Source organism: Cyrtonyx montezumae, unplaced genomic scaffold (assembly GCF_038088225.1).
Source record: "Cyrtonyx montezumae isolate F1298 unplaced genomic scaffold, pur_monq_1.0 scaffold_0, whole genome shotgun sequence".
Classification (NCBI taxonomy): Eukaryota; Metazoa; Chordata; class Aves; order Galliformes; family Odontophoridae; genus Cyrtonyx; species Cyrtonyx montezumae.
In genome coordinates, this window is record NW_027071824.1 from 36,634,757 (window position 1) to 36,656,814 (window position 22,058).

The following is a 22,058-nucleotide window of genomic DNA, read 5'->3' on the forward strand; positions in this document are numbered from 1 at the left end:
AACTGGGAGTAAAGAAACAAAAAGAGAAGTCTAGCATGTTACACCTTAGTTGTATTTCTGAGTGAAACATGAACTTGTTTTTAATGAATAGTTAAGACAAATATTTCAAAATGCTGAAATCAGTTGGTTTTGTGGTCTTTAAAGAAAACAGAAGCAAAATATACACAGACACACATGCAAACGCACACACAAAGTTAAGAAAGGCAGGTTACTTTTAAGCTGGTACCGATATCACCCTATGAACAGAGATCTTGGATTCAGGTCTGGTTCACACCAGCCAACTCATGATTCTTCTGCTTTCAAAATTTAAAAAATAATTTCCCTCAGCAAAGTAGGAAGCTGGATTTATAATTTGTAATAGAATCGACTGGTACTCAAGAGGCTTGCATAGTACTTCTAATGATTCCCTTTCCTGACCAAGTGAAGTTAGTAATAAGTCTTTTAAGCAGGATGAAGCACTGAATGAGGCGAAGATCACAATGGTGAACTTCAAAACAGACATAAAGTAGAGATGACCTAATTCATTCATACTGATCCAACCCAATTAATCAGGAGTGCTTTTCAAATGCAGGGCTCAACAGAGCTGTGCAAATAAGATCCCTATATAAAAATGATACACATCAAAATTAAATCAGAGAAGTGTTTAGTACTGGCCTCACTTCACTCCTGCTGCACTCTAATTCTGCTGTCACAAGGTGCTTTGAAAACGCCCATTCAGTAGGACCAGTCCCTCATTGAAAAGCAAAAAGAAGATAATTTTGATGATTTTACATATCGTGCCCTTTTCTGAGAACGAGTGCAGTCCCTGATTTCTAGCTGGCGAGAATCACCATGGATAGCAGTTCCCAAATTAGGCTCTTTTCTTCTCGGACATATGCACAGTAAGTTTACAGTCAGCCTAGAATGGTGTGGCAATTTAAATTTAAATGTAGTTAAATGAAAACCACGTTTGTCCAATCCTCTGGGTGAGAAGAAAACAGCTGTAACACGGCAAAAGGATCTGCACACATTACATTTTTTATGAAGTCCGCTGAAAAGACAAAATCGAGATTAGAAAAATGTTAATAAAATTTGTCAATTACTTTTTAAAGAAAGAAGCTGGTATTTTGTCATTCACTTATCGTGTCCCCAGAATCCACCAAGAGAGATAAAATATTAGGGATGGTCTGTTTGGAATGAAAAACAAATAGCAGAAAATTAATTAGTATACAAAGCAAGCTTATTGTCAGCCCCCGAGTCTTTGCTGCCTCTGACTATAGCATCTGGATTTGTTAATGCAGATGACTCATGTTGTTAAGTCTTTGTTAAATAAGTAGTTGATATTTTGGATTAATGAAATGGTCGCTCTAATTTTAATAACATTTCTTTTTGAATTTAAACGAGAAGAAACAGATGTTTTAAACAGACCAGTCCTCACCACATGATATCTGCTAAAGTTCCATCACTGAATGTTATGGTTTAACAGGAGCAAGGACTATAGGAATCACTAAGCATTCTCAGGATCAGGCCCTACATGAGTAACACGCTGAGATTTTATAAAGATGTGTTTCTTGAAGTGGTTTACATCCATGATGTAAGAAAAAATCTTCTCTTAGCACAGTTCAGCTCTCAGCTGGAACAGGGAGCCAACCATGGAGGTCGCTTTTCTTGAGAAATACTTTGCTCTTATAGCAAGGACTTGGCTGTGGCTTTGGCAGTCAGACGTGTAGTGGCAGAGAGGATGTGAAAGCAAAGCACCCAGATGGCAGTTGGTGATGACGTCCTGTCTGCTGGAACTGGAGCCCTTGGGGATGGCCTGCATAACTGAGAGCAGGTATTTCAGCTGCCACCTATGTGAGCAGCAGAGCCCACCTGGCACTCTTAGGCAAAAATAGTGAGCTCCCTTTTGCAGTTTCAAGGCTGTGTTGAGCCACTGCTTGAGTAAAATGGATAGTCCAGCAGTAAGACTTACATGCACCCTGCCCTGCTCTGCATCACCATGATCAACATTCAGGGCCTAGAGGGGTGCGCTCTCCATAAACATTGTGCTTATTGACACCTACCAGCTATTTTTTGTCACTCTGACAGAGTCAGCTGTCTCCTCAGATCTGCTGGTTGACTTATCCTAATCTTATTTAGGCAAGTAATAGGTCTGAGGTAATGCACAATAAGTCCAGTGACCTAGCTCATTTAATCTGGGATGCGCTGGGGAACACACATACTAGCACCTGCACCACCAGATGTGAGGAGCGTTCATATCTGTTAGGGGTGATGCTGGCAAAAAGAAGGTGGACAGTATTTTTTTATTGGCTCAGCTGGGCTTTGGAAGAGAGTGCCTGTTAATAATGTTAGGACATCACGTATCCTTAGGCCATAGTGGTGGCTGGATGGGCCCTGTTCACCTCCCCCTGCCTCCAGGCCTCCTCACAGGCCAGGCAGAAAGAAACAGGTAACACCATGTGTGCTCGGTCACATATCTTACCCCTTCCTGTTTTATGCCAAAGCTGGGCCAGTGAGTGAATCAAGTGCAAAAATAAATTCTCTCTACTCCCTTGAGCATCTGGCACACTGTGCAGCTATATGACAGTTGCTCCAACACCCCAAAAGTCCATGTCAGATGCTTACAGCAGTTACTTGGAGCTGCTAGAGCTGAGAAAAATGCTGCTGCACCCAGACTTCCTCCCACCTGGTCTCAGTTCCTCAACGGTGAAGTAGGGACAACTGGACTTCTCAGTGTTAAGGAGTGCTTAAATGATAAATGTGTCAAAGCTGGAGCTCTCAAGACAGGAGGTGGCCCACATGGGAAAGCAAGGGGTGGTTGGGATGGAATCTTGAGGAAGCTTCATGTGGGCTCTCCCTTCTCCTCTTCCAGCCACTGCAGTGCCTCCCTCTCTTATTTTAGTGTCCCTTGTGCAGAGAGGGCACAGGAAATTGGCACCAGGGGGAACCTCACTGGAACTTGGAGGGTAGGACTCATTTGGAGAGAAAGCAACAGCATGACTGACTGTCTCCTGACTATACTTGAAGAAGCTGAGGCAACTGAAAGTGGGCCTGCTGGAATCTGGGGTTACAGGTGAAGATAAGTGCAAGAAGGACAGAATTAATAACCAAAATTAGCAAAAGGGAAGGTGGGGCTCCATTTAAAGGACTTAGAGCTCTTGGACTAGAGATTGTGAATGGTAAACTACTACAGAAATGGGTTAGAAATAGAGTACATCAGGCAAAAATTATAATTTTTACTCCCTTCTTCCTCAGAATTGTCTATCAGCTATGGAACATAGGAAAAGAAATTCAATTTGTAAAGGAAAAAAATGTGCTATCTCCTTCTGGAATCCATGTGCATACAAATATACTACAAAAAATCGTTTTTCTTGGTGAAGACATGGAAGCCACTGTAATCTGCCCCTAGAAACAGCAGATGATAAATATTATACACCATAGATAATGCTTGCATTGTCCCATACAAAAAAATGTTTCCAAAAAAGCTTAGGAAAAGATTAATTCTTTAGTTCTGGAATATGCCACTTATTTGCAACCAAGTTAATAATCTTGTTTATTTTGTGAGCCTAAAAACTGTGTGTTAACTGTCTGACTGTTTCTTCTATGCATCAACCAGGCCTGCCCACTACAGCTAACAACAGGGAGGATCTCTGATCGATGTGCAGCTAATGGCAAATACTTCTTTTGGTTTCCATCAGTGAAGAAAAGATTTGTAAAAGACAGGAAAATTCGAAAAACAAAATCAAAACACTAGAATTCTGTGATTACTCTTGCACTGAACCTTGCTTAAGATTTCTTCTTCAAATGGGAGCAGGACCATCAATTCCTGATTCTAAGGTTTTCTCAAAATTCAGTGCTATTCTCAGATAGTGACATAGGATCCAGAAATGTTGATGAAATGCAGTTTAAAGGCTCAGATTTCAGTGGTGGGTAAACGCAGAAATCAACGCCACCTCCTACTGCTCCCACAGTAGAAGATTTTGTTTTGAATTAGAAAAGCTCTTGGGCTGCTATCTCACCAAACTACAGACTGTGGAGCCGTTTTTCTAGAGGCCACGGTCTGCAGAAGCACTTAATCAGGGCTTAACTTTAAGGAAGTGAGTGATCTTATTGACTTCAGTGGATGCTGTGCATTTGTAAAACCGCGGGATTTAAACATTCTTTTCAAGTGGTCCAAATCAAGCGAGGTGAAAAACAGCTAATGTTGCATTTCCCTAATAAAATCATGTGCGACATTCTTAAGATGGAGACGGTGATGTTTTGAAGTCCTTTTGTTTACTCATTGCCAGAAAAAAAAAAAAAAATTGATTAAATGGCCTGGGATTAGTGGCTGATAAAGAATGGATTTTAATTAAATGGTAGAATATGTCACTCTGTACATGTTTTAGGCCACAATCTGTTGGCATAAACCGCATTTTTTCCAAGTTCATTATGGCCAGACGAAATAAAATGATTACACTCACAAGCAGCCTTTACACCTAACAGATTCTTGCTTATCAGCTGGGTATCAACTGCAATAGTTTACATATTCCATTTGTGACTGAAATGTAAATATTACATAATAAAGAAAATACTGCTATGTTATATTTATGTGTGTGTCAACCACATAAAGATTCTCTTAAAGGGAAAATCCTATTACTGGAGCTCCAAATACCAAGCTAAAGCATAAAGTTAGAGCTCGGAGCTGGCTGCTTACTTTTCCGTGATCTGATTTATGCCTTATTGAAATCAATTAAAAGATTTTCACTGACTTTGGAATGATTTGGATTGGGTGTTTAACTAGTAAAAGAAGCGATAATTTAATAAAAGCCCACATACTTCTCTCTTTTTTGCTCATTAACTCCAATGCCAATCTAAAAGAGGAAATTGAGAATTACGGTGAATTTGACAACTGTGTCATCTAACCGCACAGTAGATTTAAACAGAAAGCAAAGCAAGAAGCAAGCAGAAAGGGATAAAGGGATTTTTAAAGCTGTTTGTTGATACTCAGGTCAGATGCAACAGGCACCTTGACCTCTGGCTGTGTTCTCACATGATACGTATATACATGTACAATGCATAAATACAAATTAAGCAACACAACGATGCTGTTTCTTCCGGTATCACTAAAATAACACCTCAGAGCTCTTAAACGGTTGGTTTGCATTCTGTATCTCTCTTTGCTGTCACAATGTATGACTTAGAAGCTACTGCAGTGACCCAACAGGGACATTGTGCTACCTCTCACCAGGGCTCAGGGGCCTGTCCAGACATCACAGCCAATGTCACACACCAATGGCCAACAACAGGTTCAGAAAATTATACTGTTTATCCTGGAAAAGGATCCCAGAGCATGGGAGTTTGTAATTCATCGGGGAAAAACATGAGAAAAGAATTCATGCTTGGGCAGCATTGGTGTATGGAAAATAATTACACTGAAGAAACAATAAAAATGGAACTAAAGTTGAAACCACACGCTTGTGATACCAAGTATCAACGCAATCATTTTGTAGCAGATAATATGCATGGCAATTAGAGCTTTCTAACATTATATTATAATAAATTCATAATTCATGCATACAACGAGAGCTTTTGGAAGGGAGGGTTTGAATTTAACAAACACTACCATTCATCATCTGAGCAAAGATGGCAAAAGGAATTTCAACATTATTTGTGATCTAGAAAATCGAACCATCGCTGCTTTGTGTTGTGCTTCCCGTGCACAGACTGCAGTGCCTTCTGTCTGCTTGAGGGTGTGGCATCTGCCATTGGGGAGGAAAACTGGCATGTGTTGCCTTTTATAGCAGCCTGATTGTATTGTGCTGGGGGCCTCTATTTCAGAGCCTCTTCATTCCAGTCCTGCAGCCGAGTTGCTGAAACACATGGAAGGAACAGGAGTGGTACCAACTCCTTGGTTTAAAGTGTCATCTTTTATTTACTATTTTTCCTGGAGGAAACATTTCAAAGTAAATCTCTGTTAAACTTTGTGGGTTGTTTCCCTGATCAGGAGTTGTAGAGCACGTTGGGAAGTTCTGAGCCACTGCTGAGATGCTATCGGTAGATGTTATTGGGATATAAATGTGTATGTTTTTGCTCAGATAAAATGTGTACAAATGTGTAGTCAATTTTGTTATTTTATTTTAGAGCACACGTAAATAAATATGCACAAGTAGACGTCTATATTTATATTTGCATATGAAAGGCTACAAAAAATCAATGTATGCGATTTAATGTGTATAATTAGTGAGCATTTGAATGTAAAAAAGAAGAAAATCCAGGAGAAAATGTCAAAAAGGCTCACTAACAAAGATGTAGTATTCTCTTGGCAAAAGCTGATGAATGATTTGGCATGAATTCATGGTACGATTCTGTTATTCTTTCTCCTACAAAGATGATATACCCCTTTCAAGCAGTTTGCATGGAAGTGCAATTTGTTGTTGTTACGGGCCATAGTGACCCCTGGGTACACACCTGATTCCCCCCACTACAGTCACTCGCCATTTTTTTGCCACTCTTTTTTCCAGTAGCTATATAGCATCTTGGCACTTGCAAAGAGTACCAAAAGAAGAAAGCAAAAAACACGGTTCTAACCGAAGCGTGAGCACGATGTGCTTGATGTACACAGAGACTTTTCAAACCAGGCTCCGTAATGGAGCATTTCTGAGTATTTCTGACTTTTCAGCCAGAACTGAAATTAATAAGAGACTGGAACTGCACTGTTTGTACTGGATCAATAATCTCTGCATGTAACGCAGTGTCAGGGCATGACGCTTCTGCTCTTTAATGCTTTCACAATGGGCACAATAAAGTCCACCTGCAGTCCACCTGCTCATGACATCATCTTCTGTGACGTGCTGCACTTCTCTCTATAAGTATCACTGAGTTTCTTCTTCATCTATTTTGAAACTTGAAAATGTGGGTGTAACTAACAGCATGCATAGAAATATTCATTTAAAACAGCACATTTAGGCCCTTACTACAATGAAAACGTTTGCTAACATCTCAGTTTGCTATCTGCATTCTTAGCAGAGTGTTTGATCTCCAGATGCTTTTATTTAATGTAGTGTGTAATGATTACTTTTTCTTATGCTGGGGTACCATTTTAATCATAATAGTTATAAAAAATCCTACAAACCATTCTGAAGGGTGGTTTAAAAATGTAGGTCATCAGCAACAGCCTCCCATGTGTTTTCTGGATGACATATTTTGATTTTTGTTCTGCACTGCTGTGTCTTCATGAGTGTCCTGCACGTACTAGAAATTACATTGTTTGGGGAAACAATTATGAGACTGCGTGCCTCTCTCTTCTTGATCAGCTCCTGTTATCTGCAAATAAGTACAGAGAACATATTGAGAACAGCCCTATATATAAAAGCATCATCAGCGTAAATGACCATTAGAATTTGGAGACAGCTGGGCAACGTGGACAATGGCAACGATGGTACGGCTGCAGAATTTAAGTTACATTTTATAGCTGTCAGCACTGAAAACACAGATTTCAGGGAAAAAAAAAAGGAAAAAAGAAAAAAGAAAAAAAAAAAAAAGGGGGGGAGGGGGAGGACGAAAAAAAAAGAAGAAAGAGAGAAAGCAGTGTCTTTTTCTGCGAAACTGCAAGCGTTTCCCTGCCAGAGGAACAGAACAGAGCTCCTTTCCAGACCTCCGAACTCTGCCCGCGGCCCGCGGAGCCCCGAGGCCGGACGCGGGGCAGCGCGCTAGGGGCCCGCCCGCTCCTTTCCTCCCTTCCCTCGGGGCAGCGCCCGCGGGCGACCCCGTCCCGGCCGCTCCGCTGTCGGCCCCGTCCCCGCAGCGCCGGGTAGGCGCGGGGCAGCGCGATCCGCCGCCTCTCGCCGCTCCACGTCCCGGCACGGGCGGAGGGCGCCGGGGCCAGCGGAGTCCGGTCCGCGTTTTGCGAGTGCGCGGGGCGCGGAGGGGGCGATGGCTGCTGCGGCTCGCCCGCCCGCCCGCCCGCTCGCTGCTGCCATGCTGGGCCAGCGCGGCTCAGCCAGACGTGCGCGTACCCATATCCGGGTTAGGGAGGAAAGGAGGAAAAAAAAAAAAAAGAAAAAAAAAGTTTCATTTCAACCCGAACAAAAAACTTCCAACATGAAATCACACTGCGGGAGCGGGCGCGAGGCGTAAAGCGCTCTTAGCATTTCTCGGCCACGGACTCGAGGAGGGGATTTCTGCGGAGCGGAGCGGCCCGCGGGGACGCTCCGGTCCGGCCGAGCCCTCTCGTCCCGCTCCTCTTCCATCCCCCCCTACCCCCCCTCCCACCCCCTCGGCTCTCCCCCCCTTGCCGAGCGCGGGGGCCCGAACTCCCGTCTGTTTTTTTTCGCTCGATTTTTGGTCTTTTCGGTCCCGGCGCCGGTCCTTCCGACCTCGCGATGTGGCGGTGATCATGGCCGCGCAAGTGGCGGCGGCTCCGGCGGGGGCAAACAACGGCCAGGGCAAGGCGGCGGGCCCGCCGGAGCGGGGCCCGGGGGGGGGGCCCTCCGCCGAGCAGCAGCACCCCACGCCGGCCCGGCGGCAGCACGGCGAGCCGGCCATGGCCCACCGCGCCGCTTCCAACGGCGGCAGCGCGGCCGGCGGCCCCTCCTCGGAGCCGGCGCTGAAGGAAGCCGGCGGCGGCTCCGCGGCGCGCTCCTCGTCGTCCTCGCCGCCTTCCTCCTCCTCCTCCTCTTCCTCCTCCTCCTCCTCCACCCCGGGCTCGGCCATGGAGACGGGGCTGCTCCCCAACCACAAGCTGAAGAGCGTCGGAGGCGATCACCCCGCCGCGCCGCCCCACCACCACCACCGTGCCCACCACCCGCACCACCATGCCCACCACCACCGTGCCCACCGCCCGCACCACCGCCACCACGCTCCGCCGCAGCCGCTGAACCCCTTCCCGCCGCCGCCGCCGCAGCAACCGCCGCCTCAGCACCATCGCACGCAGAATAGCGGCGGCAGCCTCGGCGGCGGCGGCGGCGGCAACAACAACGGCGGCGGCGGTGGCGGCGCTGCGCAGCCCGGCGCAGACATGGAGCAGCAGCAACATGGAGGAAAAGACGGCGTCCCGGGCGCTCCGGCCGAGCCGCCGCAGCAGCCGCCGCAGCAGATGCTGAATAAAGGCGCCGACGAGGAGGAGATGCCCGGCAAAATGGGCGAGCCCATCGGCGGCCGCTACGAGCACCCCGGCTTGGGACCCCTGGGCGGACAGCAGCAGCCCCAGCAGCCGCCCCCGAGCGCCGGGAGCGGCGGCGGCCTCGGCGGCGGTGGCGGGGGAGGCGGCGGCGGCGGCGGCGGCCCCTCCGCGGTGGGTGTCTCGGAGTTCAACAGCTATTATGGCAACGCTGCCCCCGCCGCTGCCAGCGGCGCTACGGCGAGCCGCGCCGGGCCTTGCTTTGATCAACATGGCGGACAACAAAGCCCCGGGATGGGGATAATGCACCCCGCGGCGGCCCCCAACAGCATGGACCCCCTGCAGAACTCGCACGAAGGGTACCCCAACAGCCAGTACAACCACTACCCGCCCTACGGCCGCGGGCCCGGCGGCGGCGGCGGCGGCGGCGCGGGCGGCGGCGGCGCGGGAGCCGTGGCGGCGGCGGCGGGAGCCGTGGCGGGCGGCGGCGGCGGCGGCTACGGGGGCTCGGCGACGGGCTACGGCGTGCTGGGCTCGCCCCGGCAGCCGGGCGGCGGCATGATGATGGGCCCCGGCGGCGGGGCCGGCCTCGGCAAGGCTGCCTCCGGCGCGGCGGCGGCGGCCGGCGGCTTCGCGCGGTTCTCCGGGCAGAACCAGCACCCGTCCGGGGCCACCCCGACCCTCAACCAGCTGCTCACGTCGCCCAGCCCCATGATGCGGAGCTACGGCGGCGGATACCCCGACTATGGCGGCCCCGGCGCCCCGCCGCAGCCCCAGCCCCAGGCGGCGCCGGCCGCCCCGGGCGGCCAGCAGGCAGCGGGCATGGGCATGGGCAAGGACATGGGCGCACAGTACGGAGCGGCCAGCCCGGCCTGGGCAGCGGCGCAACAAAGGAACCACCCGGCGATGAGCCCCGGCAGCACCGCGCAGCCCATCGGCAGGACGCAGGTAAGCCCGCGGCGCCCGCTTCGGGGCCCGCGTACCTCTCTCGCGTCCCCACGCCGCTTTTCCTTTTATTTTTATTTGTGCTTTATTTCCCCCTCCCCCCATCGCCCTCTCCCGCGGGTCGCTCCCGCTGCTCGCCGCACCCCTCCCGGCTGCGGGCGCGGGCACGGGCTCGGGCCGGGCCTCACCGCGCCGCGCGGCTCTCGGAGCGGCAGCGGAGGGCCCGGCCGAGCGGGCGCCGCGCGTCATGCGGGCTTCGGTGCGTTCCCGCGGGGCTTCCGCTTGCCCTTGTCTCTCTTTGTAACAGTCCGCCGCTTATTTTTATTCCCGACCGGAGCGAGTTGTCCGCACCGATGAGTTAGGTCACTAATGCGGAGTTACAGCAGCGCACGCAGCGCAGCTCCGTGGGTTTTTATTTTTTATTTTTTTTATTCCCCACTCTCTTTTTGTTTTTTTTTTTTCGCTCTGTGGGAAGAGTGCGCGTGTGTGTGCGCGCCGCTGTGCGCCTGACTCACGGCGCTGCCCCGGCCCCAGAGCCGCGCTTCGCCCCTCGCACCCGCAGGGCGTCGGGCCCGTCCCGGCGGGTCGGGGCCCCGAGGGGGGCGCCGCCGATAGCCGCCCCTCCGCCCTCGTTCCGGCCGGGGACCGCCGCGCGTCGCCGCCGCGGCCGGAGCCCCTCGGCGAGGAGCGGCTCCGCTTCTCCTCCGCAAGGTTTGGAATTTGAATTGTGGAGGTAAACGGGCTGCAACAGTCTCCAGACAGCTGCCTCCGAGTTGACATCTAATCTGCCATCTGATTGGCTCCCCGCTCGCCATTGGGCACTTCGCGCCGCTGATGTAAATAGCAGCGCCGAGCGGCGATGCCGGCACCCACGGCCCCGCCGCCACGGAGCGGCCGCGCGGGCGGGGTGGGGGGTGCGGCTGCGCGGGAGTGAGCGAGAAAGAGAGAGAGCGAGGCGGGGGGGGGAACTGCGCCGTGCGGGACCGAGGGCCATGAGTGCCCTTCCCATCCGCTCTGGTCCCTCCCGTTGCCGGCCCCGCGCGGGTCCCTGGGTTCCGCGCTAACGGGACGTGCTGGGGAGGCGGCCCCTGAGGTTCGCTCTCGAGTTGCGCGCGTGGAACCTTTGTGCTCCTGAAGCGCTTGGCGACGCTGCAGCTGCGGGTGTTATGCAAGGGGTCAGGGCTGTGCAATAAAGGAGGCGCGCACTTCGTTTTTATACGTCTAGATGGGTATAAAACCTTGCCGTAAACTCGACGCCGTCGGCGTGGGCTCGCGCCCAGCTTAGACGCACGCGGCACCCATCGCTGTGCGCAGCGCTGCCGCGAGTGGACGGCGGGCGCCGTACAAAGGAAGGAGCAGCGCGCCGTGCCTCTGCGCGGCCCCGGGCACGGCGGGGAGCGTGCCCCGAGCGGGGCCGGAGTGATGCGGGAGCAGCTCCTCGCGCTGCTCCGCTGGGAGAAGAGTTCCAACGCTCTGCGGGACGGCCGACGGTGTTAGGTGGAGCAGTGCGCTAGGACGGCGTGGCTTGCTTTTCCCTTCAGCGAGACTTTGCTGTTAAAGAGCTGTTACATCCTGGAAGAGCTTTTAGCAGAGAGCACCGGCGGGAGCGAACGCAGGCGTATGCGTCTGAGCGCTCCGACGGCGGGGTGTGCCCATACAGCGTTCTTTAAGCAGCATAAACCCGGAGAAAAGACGGGGGTGATACTGTCAGAGAGGCGTGGAGCATGAAAAATAGTAGCAGCACCCCGAGCTGTGTGCGCCCGCTGCCTACAGAGTGCTTCTTCGTGTCTGCAGCTCTCATTCCACCTCCTTTTATTTCTTCCGTGGAAGAAGTGTCGATTTGAGTGTCGATTTTTACCAAATTTTGCGCTGATGATAAGGGTCACTGGGAGCCACAGGGTAATAAGGTTCCTTGTGCATGCCCCTTTGTAATTTGTGGAAGGACGCAGCACTGTGCGCTTGCTTTTAAGCACGGTCAGTTCCGAATCCATGGCTTCTAAAGCCAGGAAAATCATGGTCTGAGAGGCACAGCACGTGGTTCTTCAGAGTGCTATTTCTCATGGTACGAATTGTTAAAAGTATTTTATTTTTATTAGCATGAGAGTAAATTCAATATGTCCTCAGTATGACCCTTAGAAATACTTCCTTATATTTATGGGTTTATGTACTCTCTCACAGATTTTTTTTTTCCCCAGTACCATAGGAAATAAGATACAGCTCACGAAGAACAGTCTGCCAAGGGTGCTATTCTTTAATCTTTTTATTTCTATTTTTTTCTCAAAATAATACTAATAAACACAGCTTGTCAGTGTTCTTCATACTGAGATTTTTCCATCTCAACTTTCTGGTTGAGATAAGAAATTTTCCTAGATTGTAGGTGAATGTTGTAACACAGAAAGTGGGTTGTATCAAATAAATAAAAAAAGAAATACTTGCTGTTAGCTTGCAGAACACAGTTATTTCTATGCGTTGCCTTTTATTGTTCATTTCCAAGTGTCCATCTCCAGGTGCACTTGATCTGTAGGCAGAGAAATGGAGGCTTTTTAAAAGAGCAGAAGATAAGATCCAGTCCAGCAGCTGAACACGAGGCTTCTCTTATTTTTTTTAATAGTCACCTGTGTGTAAGCTGTGTGTGTGTACACACATATTAGAATGTACTCAGTTGTCATGTGTCTTTGCAAAGCAGGCGGTGATTGGCCCCCACGCCTATAGAAACTGCTGTGCTGTGAGCAGAGAGCCGGGCTGCCAGGAGCCCACAGCACCGAGATGCTCATGCAGGGGGTTCCTGTCTCAGTGGGCAGCTTGGTGGCTGTGGATCCCCGTTCTACCCCGAGTTCTCTATTTGTACAATCCTGATAGGTAATTATTTAAGGAAATTTTGCTTCAGTTTCATTAAATTTCCATACCCGGTAGTGAGAGGAAATGTCAGCTGGAAAAGGAGGCCTCTTGTTTCTGAAGAAACGCTTCCAAAGCAGATTGATACCATTCATGCTGCTGTGTGCTACAGCTGTGGAGGGGTTTTGTGGTGCTCACACAATGTCTGGTGACCCCACTATTCAGTTTGCTAGTGGACTCCTTGGTGGAGCACAGATAGTACTGCCCTGAGTCTCCTTTCATTCTCCAGCCCTGATGTGTGCTGCCGCAGCTGAGCACATCGGGCTGTCTGTGCCGTATGTACCTCTCCTTTGTGCACGTGTGTGTGACTTTCATGCACACTTCCACACACACGAATTGTGTGGCTCTCTGGGAATGCCTGCAGGGCACGAGATGCTTACTGGGTGTCAGAGAAAATCTGCCGAGCTGCTCTGAGTTGGCATGCAACGTGGCTCAGCCGTCTGTTTTGCAACAGGGAAACTGAGTATGCCCCATTCTGTAGCTCTTTGTGGCAAAATGACTGCCTGTGCAGGGAGCCCTGGTTAAGGGCCATGGAGCCCTGACCTGTGTCTGAAGGCCGTTAGCAGCTGTTGGTGTGGCAAATAGATTCTTAATGTCTCAGTGGGAGAATAAAATACATTTTTTCCCTGCACATGTTTGAATAAACACCTTACTAGTCACATAGCTTCCATTTAGAAGCTGCAAATAGTTTTCTCAGTCAGTAGCATCTATATATATATTACAACTATGTATTTGACACGTTGCGGTTTGGTGCTCAGTTCTGGGTTTCTGTAGTAGTGCTTGTGCCTACATGTCAAACAGCAGGACCCTGTCTGCAAGGTACGGTGAAGGAAGGGAGATGCAGGCCTGCCTGTGGTACTGCCAGCTCTGCCATGCAGCGGTTCTGCCACCAACTTGTCAGCAACAGGCTTTTGGCATCCTGATCCAGATCCGTGGCGAGGAAAACTAACGCACTCAGTCTGCTGCTATCTCTTCCAGTTACATATATAAAATAAAAAATTCAAAATTACTCAGCACGGTCTATTAAGGCGATTGTGTTTCATTCTGAAATACTATCTTACCTAAAACTGGATGAAATTCATGCAATGAAAACAAGTTGTAGCTGCTGTCTTTTTCTTTCTTATGTTTGTGCCTCAAACATTTTATTATAGCGTTTGAGATTCCCATTGCTACTGTGAGGATGGCAGTCGTTTATTTATTGTTGTGTCCTTAGGATTGTACCTGTGTCCTAGCAAGTTACATTTCATTACTTTTTCAAAATGTGCCATTTATCAGGAGGCTCAGGATTCTCTGTGGATATGTAAAGCAATGTTGCCACACTTGCTGTGCGTGCATGCTTAAGGCTTTACAATCTCAGCAGCATGGGTTTGTGGTAGGCTTGCTTGCTGGAATGTATTTTAGAATTGTGATTATTAAGGTACTTGGGAAAAAAGAACTTTTTTTTCTTTCAATTTTGGGGCTATTTACACAGTGCTAAATACATGTTTTGGTAGGATTGAATGAGGACTTTAATTAAAGTTAAATTAAAAGTATACCTTAGTGGTTTCCGAATTTGTTTTGAAAACCAGTTGTAGAGAAGTGGTATGGAGCAGCATTGTTCTTATGTTGCAGATAGAAGCAAATACATTTAATACATGAAAATCTTGTGGAAACAATCATATCTGGATAAAATTTATTTTACAGAAGCCTTGCCTTGTTAAATGTAAATATTTTCTGTAAAACTGGAAGGTTTCTGTCCCTCAGATCTGTATTTTGGTGTTCTGATCGTAAGGTTACCCTCTGAATTTCTCTAATGTGTTCTTGCTGCCTGGTAGTGTGCATCCTCATTCAGCATTACACAGCAGCAGTGGCACAGTGCTGCAGTGCTGGAGGTGCAGGTGGGCTGGGGGTTGCTTTCCTTCTTCCTCCAGTTCTGAAGCTGTGGTATTTAGTGATCCACTGGGAGCGTGTTGGCTCCAGAAGTTCCCAATCTGCTTAGGATGATGTTCCCCTGCTGCCAAGGCATCCTCTGGAGCTGGCTTGTCTTAGGATACCCATGCAGTGTTGGATACAGGAGACCCCTGGTGCTCACAGAACTGCTCTCAGCTGACTTTGATTCCCCTCGGTAGCAGCATGGGTCTTGCCCGACCCACTGTGCATGGCGGCACAGCATGGTGCTCCATGTGCGGGGCGGGACACAGGGCCATGTAGTGCATGCTTTCAGGTGGGCGGGCGCAGCTTGGTACAGCTGCAGGCTGGGATAAACAGGGCCTTGGTGCCCTGAGCGTTGGCTCTGGGTACGTGCTGTCTTGCTGCAGTCGCGTTCTGTTCTGGGGGAATGTCAGCATTACAGGCATTCATGTAGTTTCTGTGTACAGATGGCTGAAAAGGCGGAGCACAGCTGGGGATTGGCCTGTTGGGTCAGTGCAGGCTCCCCTGCAACCAGGCACTGCTACCTGAAGTGCTGGTATTCCTTGTGTACAGAAGAACCGTACAACAGTGCAGTGTCATCTCTGTAGAGCCATTGGATTTCTCACGGAATTAACCTCCAAGCAAAATGGGGTTGAACACGTCAGGTGTGGGGTAGGTGCTGCAGAGAGTGGCTCTGGTGAGTGGAGTATGAGGACACCCTGTCCTGGGGGGGTGCGTGGGGCTTCCCCTGCTTTACCCACTGGCAGGCTGCCCTCCTTAAAGAGAGCAAGCCCAGGTCAGAACATTTGGGATGTGGTGAATGTAGAGCACGAGAATATGACAAGCAACTTCTCGAAGCAAAGCTGCACTTTATCAGAGGGGCTACTAATCTTCCAGCCTGGAAATAATGAGAAGCTGAATCAGGGTGTCCTCCTGCGCTGTGCTGCGTATGTGGCCTTTTTAAAGAGAAATCCCGCTGACTGCGTCTGCAGAAAAAGCGCGGAGGGACCTTGTCGTGTCTTTAACCCTGTTTTGTGGGGGACAACAGCGAGCGCCTGTTTATACCCCTCCAGTTCTGAACTTGAAGAAGCGGTGGGGTTTTTTTTCACAAATCAGTTGCTGTGTCTTGCCTAAGGATTGCTTTTCACCTGGAAATTATTGAAAGTAGAGTACCTTTCAGCACGCCCTACATAAACAGTGTCATCTGGAGGGCCCCTGCAACTATTAGGAAAACAGTGTAATGAAGGATCATTATCCTGATGCTAGTATCAAAATGTTTAATTTATTATTAAAACAGATGTGGGGTCTGCGTAAAAGTGTTCAGCATGTATGGTTTGGAAGAGCATTGATACACAGCACATTTATGCTCCTAGTCTGGTGGAAATGTTCCTTCTCTGGCAACAGCCATGCCACATTGTGGGGCTGCAGACTCTGAATGGCAGCAGCTCACCTGTGGGTGCACGGTAGAGCTGCAGGGCTCTACAGGGCGTGCAAAATGCTGCTTTCAGTACGGAGCTATCGAGGTTTGATCTACTTTCATATTGCATCTTGCATTTGAGTCATGGGTTTGGTAGCTGTGTCAGAAGGACGGAGCATGCACAGAGGTGTGTAATCTATTTATTGCTATCCTTTCTGCAATTTCAAGAGCTATCAGTCAGTTGTCTTTGGCACCTGGACTTGCCAGTCTGCCCAATGGTGCTCTGCCCATAAAAGCTGGCTGCTGCCTTGTGCACGTGCCTGTCTTTGGGCCTTCTCAGGCTCACAGGCACCACGTGTGGGTTGGTGATCTTGTGGCTGCATGTGAGACACTGCTGTGAGCCACAGCTCCTGTGAGCCCACTGCCCTTGGGCTCTGGGGTCTTCCCACCATCCCAGCAGCCTCTCTCTGACCTGTGGAGCTGCTGCTGGGGTGGGGAAAAGGAATCTTCTACTGTCTTTCTTCTGCTTTTTTCTTTTTTTTCTCCTTCTTAAATAGATAGCTGTGAGGTTTTTGTTCGCTACTATCCATCAGCATGTTTGCTTAGAGCAAAACGAAACAAAAACAAACAAACCTGGGGAAAACTCTTGGTGTAAAACTACTGATAGGGTCTTGTAAACTATTGCTCTAAACTGTTTCACAGAGAATGTTTATCTCTTTGTTTTCCTTGAGAACTTTGCTTGGAATTTATTTTTGATATCCGCTTAGTCAGAAGCAGTTCTGTAGCAGGTTATTGTTGAATGGCAGGGGTTTTTTTTGTTTGTTTGTTTGTTTTTGTCCATGTTAGTTACAAAACAGGGTTGGTCCTGCAAGGTTGTTATATAGTTACTTGCCTGTTGAAGGCCATGTGGTCGAGCTGCGCTGCTGCACTTAGGCTCAGGGCACTGAGGGCACCCTTGACTGGCAGCACAGCCCTTCCACTTGTGCTTCCCATCGGGGAGGTGACTCTGTGCTGGGTAGTATTTGCCTTCCGTGATAGCCGTGTGCTGAAATGCTCAGTGCCACGTGGGACCGTGAAGTGCCTGAACACATGCTGCATGTGGGGCTGTGGGCGTCCCGCTGCCTTTCCCTCTGCGTGGGTGGGATCTGGTCAGTGCTGAATGCGCCCGCTGCTGAGTGGGGGCGTCAGCTCTGAGCGTCTCTTCGAGAGCAAATAGTCAGGATTCGCAGCTCTTATGTTTTAAAGTTAAAAATGAAAGTAGGGAAGCTTGCTTTGACAGCATCAAAGGCACAGGTCGCTTTATTTGCAGCCTTTGATTTGGGGACAGTTTAAACCCTGTATTTTTTTTCTGCGTAGTGTGTTGTGAGTGCTCTGGATATTATGTTTACACGAGCTACTGATACTGATACCTCGTTTTCCGGTATCATTTACGGGAAATAATCGTGCCTTTACGATATACATATATATTAAATCACCACGCCGTAGTTACTTGAAATTCCTCTGCCAAGAAAACCCGAGCTGCTCCCGCGTTAGGACTCGGGCGGGTGATGGCGGGCAGCGCTCAGCAGGAGGCGGGCAGGCGCGGGGGGGGCGCGGCGCGGCGCGGCGCTCTGCAGCGGGCGGGGCTGTGGCGGGGGTCGGGGCGGCCGCTCCTCGCCAGGAGATGAGGCTGCCCTGTGAAGCCGGTTAGAAGCGCCTGTTTGCAGCGCCTGTAAAAGTTTCACGCGTGCAGTTCGCTAACCTGTTATAAATCACCTGCCGCTCCCCCCTCCCCCCCCCCCCCCCCCCCTCGGGGGCACAGCGGCAGTTTTCCTGCGAGTGAACCGTCGGAGCTGCTTATTTCCGTGATGGTTCTGGAATTTTGACTTTCTGCGAAATGCTTGTTGTTGTTGTTGTTGAACATGTGGTATGCAAATACAGGGAAACAGTACTGCAAAGTATTTTGTTGTGGTTCTTCTAAGTATTAAAAACACATTTTGCTTTTCTAATAAACCCCATAACCAGACCTTTTAATGTTTTGATATAAATAGCAATTACACTAACTGAGATCCAACCGCAAAGAGAAAGAAGGCATTTAAAATCATTCAGAAGAAAAATTCCTGTGTTAATTGAGCTCTTCCCTTGACAAGGAAGGACCGATGGCACATCCGTGGCGAGCTCTTGTGGTGTTTTGGAGCAGCATTCTTCGAGTTCTCGAAGTGTTGCTGCGCTCTCCAACATTTCAGTAGGAAAAAGCTATTCCACAAATTAGCAAGGGCTCCTAGCGTGCTGCAGCCCGAGCTGTCAGGAGATCTGGGCTGCTGACAACCAGAGCTCCCTGAGGCCCTCGGTGAGGTTGAGGTGCACAGGTTGCTTGGCTCATAGGTTAGGGATTTGGTTCTATATGAGGAACTTACCATGGTGGACTGCCTGCCCCAAGGAGGTCTTGCATTGCCCCCATTCCTCTGCTCAGTTCTTCAGAGCTCATTTCTTCTACTGGGAGGAGAGAGGGGTGGGAGGGCCAGAGGGGGCTTGAGTGTGCTGCTGTTCAGGAGGCTATGGGCAGCAGCAGGGCCCTGGGTGCCCATTCTTCCCCTTTTGCTGAGAATGCCACACTGCTTTACATCAGCTGCACTATGGGATACAGTTGCTCAACGCTTTTCCTCTGTTTCGTGTTCTGCAGGGAGAGTGCTTCTTCTATTTCATTTACTTGCTTCTATCTCATTTCTTTCCTTACCAAAGTTCCTCTGATGGCTGTTGCCCAAACATGATATTTTTTGATACCCCTTCTTACTTTAAAATTTAATGTCTCCTCTAAATTCATCTTTCCAACTCATCAGAGTGATGGAGAAACCGTCCACGCTGTCTTTTTCCATTTTACAGTCTTGCGAGAGCAAGCAGTGTAAGCACACATCAGTAGAGAAGATGGGTTTTGAGCCACCCTGATACGCATCACTGCCTATGACTTGTGTCGCATTTCTCTGTTCTGCAGGGGATCTCTCACAAATGTTGATAGGGGAAAGATGGCAGCAAGGAAGGTGTTGACCAGGCAGCTCCCCGTGTAGGCATCTCTCCTGGCAGGTTATGTGGTGTTTGGGAAACAAACAAACAAACCCTAATAGGATTAGAAGGAATCATACAGGTAGTTACCTGCAGGGCCATACTTGATTTTTGTTGTTAGTTCCTCTAACTCTGATACTCTTAAGTGACAATGGACAGAAAGAAAAGAGGGAAACAGGCAGAAGAGACAGAGTATAAATATGGCATGGACAGTCTTTATGCATTACCTGACCTAGCAGTTGTAAACATCTCTGCCTAAAAGATGTCTGAAAATATGTAAATGTCAATATTGAGGTGCTGTGTCGGTCTGTATGTGGAAAGTGTAGAAAAGACAAGAACTGAGGAGAGAGAAAACATTTAAAGAAGTGATCTGTACAGTATTAGAGTGTCTCACATTTTATTTCAGAATTTCTGTTCCTTTTAATTTTCTGAAGGCTGGGGTTTAGAAAGAAGCAAGCTGCCTGTGATGTTTGTTATTTCCCTATGCCATACTTACTCAGGGGATGCAGCTCATTGAGTTGGTGAATGAAGCCTGTGTAAAAGTTAGTTTTAAGGTGCCGTTATTCTAGGAAAATACCTTAACAATTCAAAAAAGGAGGAGAGGCCAATTCCTCCTTGTGTGGTGATTTCTCAATTCTACTTTGCCTCTAAAATACTGAGATACAACTTTGCAACACTTGTACTTTAGAAAAGTCTCAGGTTTTCCTGTGATATTTACAGGTCTTCTGGCTTTGAAAAAGCTGAGCCTGCCTCATCCAGGTTGCTCTTGCTCTATGGTCCTGCTTTGGTTTGACTTTATTTTTTGCTTTGGGTTGATGCATTCCCTCGAAGTTCTAGAGAAAGAAAGTAGATGCTCTTTGTTGAGGATTATAGCTGGTCATGGTATTGTGACAGAAGATCTAAACAATTCTGATTTCAGGTTTCCTTTTTGGAAGTCCTTAAACTTGCATACAGTTGTTTTACTATAGCAAGTTGCCTCAGACAGGGTGCCAGGAGTAGGCAGAGCTGTAATTATTCTTGAAAATAAAAGGGTTATGTATCATTTCTTAGATGAAGGGAGACAATATATACTATTTTTTTTTCTTTTTCCCTTCCAAATACACATCTGATCTAGAGCATTCAGCAGCATGATTTGCCTGTCACTTTGAGATTCATGCTTGGGAATAAGCAAGGAATTTTTCTTTTTAATAGAGTTCAATCTTTAGATACTTATCAGAAGATCCAGTGGATATTCCTCAGAAAGAAGGCTTTTTGTTCTTTTTGACTTTTGAGGATTAGGGGCTTAAAGTAAGAGCAAATAAGCAGATGGAAGGTTGAAGCATATAAGTGCACTGAACAAAACATGCACGTGCCTTTTGTGTGGATATCAAGCCAGAATTTTATTTTATTTTTCCTTTCCCCAAAGGTGGTAATTGGAGAGAATGCATTGACTGCAGTGGCTGAACAAGCATTCAGTGTCTTTGAAAAAGCCAGTTTCCAAGGGTGGGACTCATCTGACCATGTGTACTGTAGGGATTTATAGCTGATCTTAGTGTGGGGGCTTGTCTTTGCTTAGGTGCAGAGAAACAGTCACTTCTGGGCAAGAGTCACCTCATCTTAAAGCAGGCATGGCATGCGGGTCTGTAGAGTCACACCCCTAATTTCCACCTTTTCCCGCTTGTAAAAAAAGTGTGAACACAGAGTCTTAGGTGTTGCTGTCAAAGGATAGGTGAAATTAATTCCTGCCACTGTTTATAGTGTTTTCAAATCATACGGGCAAGTGAACCCAGGTTTCTCTTTGGGGCTCTGAACTAACCCTTCTTATAGTTCTTGTAAAACTAATGTTTTAATAGCAGTATCTTGTTAAGATATGTTTCTCCTTGTTCTTTTTTTTTTTACTGTTTTACTGGTCAGAGTTTTTTTACTGTTGCTTTTCTTACATGTTACATCTTTTCATGTAAGAACTGTCAGCGCTTCTTTTGAAGCATATTTGTAGACAGGAGTCACACTGGCACGTTTAAAAACAGTGGAATGCATTTTCAGAGTAGTTGACCTAAACGCTTAGGGATGCTATTCCTGTGCGTAGATGCAAGCTTTTCATTTGGAAAATGGGTCTTGTCACGCAGGTATTGCTCCATGATCCATTGCAAAGCTCTGTGTGGTTGCAGCTGGATGGCCTCTTCTCTGCAGGAGCTGCCCGCATTTGTTGCTCCTGGTCTCCAGCCCTCCCATTAGAGCTCCTGGCACACTGCTGTGCGTGGCTGAGCTGAGCGGGCACACTGTGTCCCCTTGATGGTGTGCAGGCACTGAGCTGGGGTGAGGAGTGGAAGGAGCCCACCTGCAAGTGTGCAGATGCCATGGTGAGAGCCAACGAGCTGCTTACTGGCAGCGTGCTCCAAAACCAACAGCAAGAGACCTAGTGTAACTTGGAGGGATGAAATCCTTCACAAGTGAAAAAGGAAACACAGTGGCGACTACTCTGCAAAGGACTTCTTTTTTTCTTTTTAGAAATAACAGTTTAAAGAAAATGCAGTTTCTAAAAATTTGATTTACCCCCGCTTCTTACACTGTAACTGTTCCCGTAATGTATAATTATCTGGAGGGTCACTTAACCTTTCTTTGCAGAGTGTTTAAAATGCCTAAACCAAAGTGTTACTGCCATTCATAACTTCACGGGCATCTCTGGCAGGGTGTCTGTGCTTCCCACTTTTTGGAGGCTGTCATCGTGAGTATTTGTTAGCTTCATTTTTAAGGGATCTTTCTGATAAAGGGGCAGTTTGTTTGTTTTAAACTTTTTTTTTTTCTTTGAGCTCT

At 48.4% G+C, this 22,058-nt stretch overlaps 1 protein-coding gene across 7 annotated transcripts in view; it reads left to right on the top strand.

Moving 5' to 3' along the window:
- Positions 1-8,284: 8,284 nt before the first annotated feature.
- ARID1B (AT-rich interaction domain 1B) overlaps positions 8,285-22,058 on the top strand; it is a 318,214-nt gene continuing 304,440 nt past the window's right edge. For all 7 annotated transcript variants that reach the window (XM_065732311.1, XM_065732346.1, XM_065732320.1 and 4 more), the window contains exon 1: positions 8,285-10,027. In XM_065732311.1, the coding sequence (XP_065588383.1) occupies positions 8,357-10,027 (1,671 nt within the window). In that variant the 5' untranslated portion in view covers positions 8,285-8,356. The remainder of the gene's footprint in view (positions 10,028-22,058) is intronic.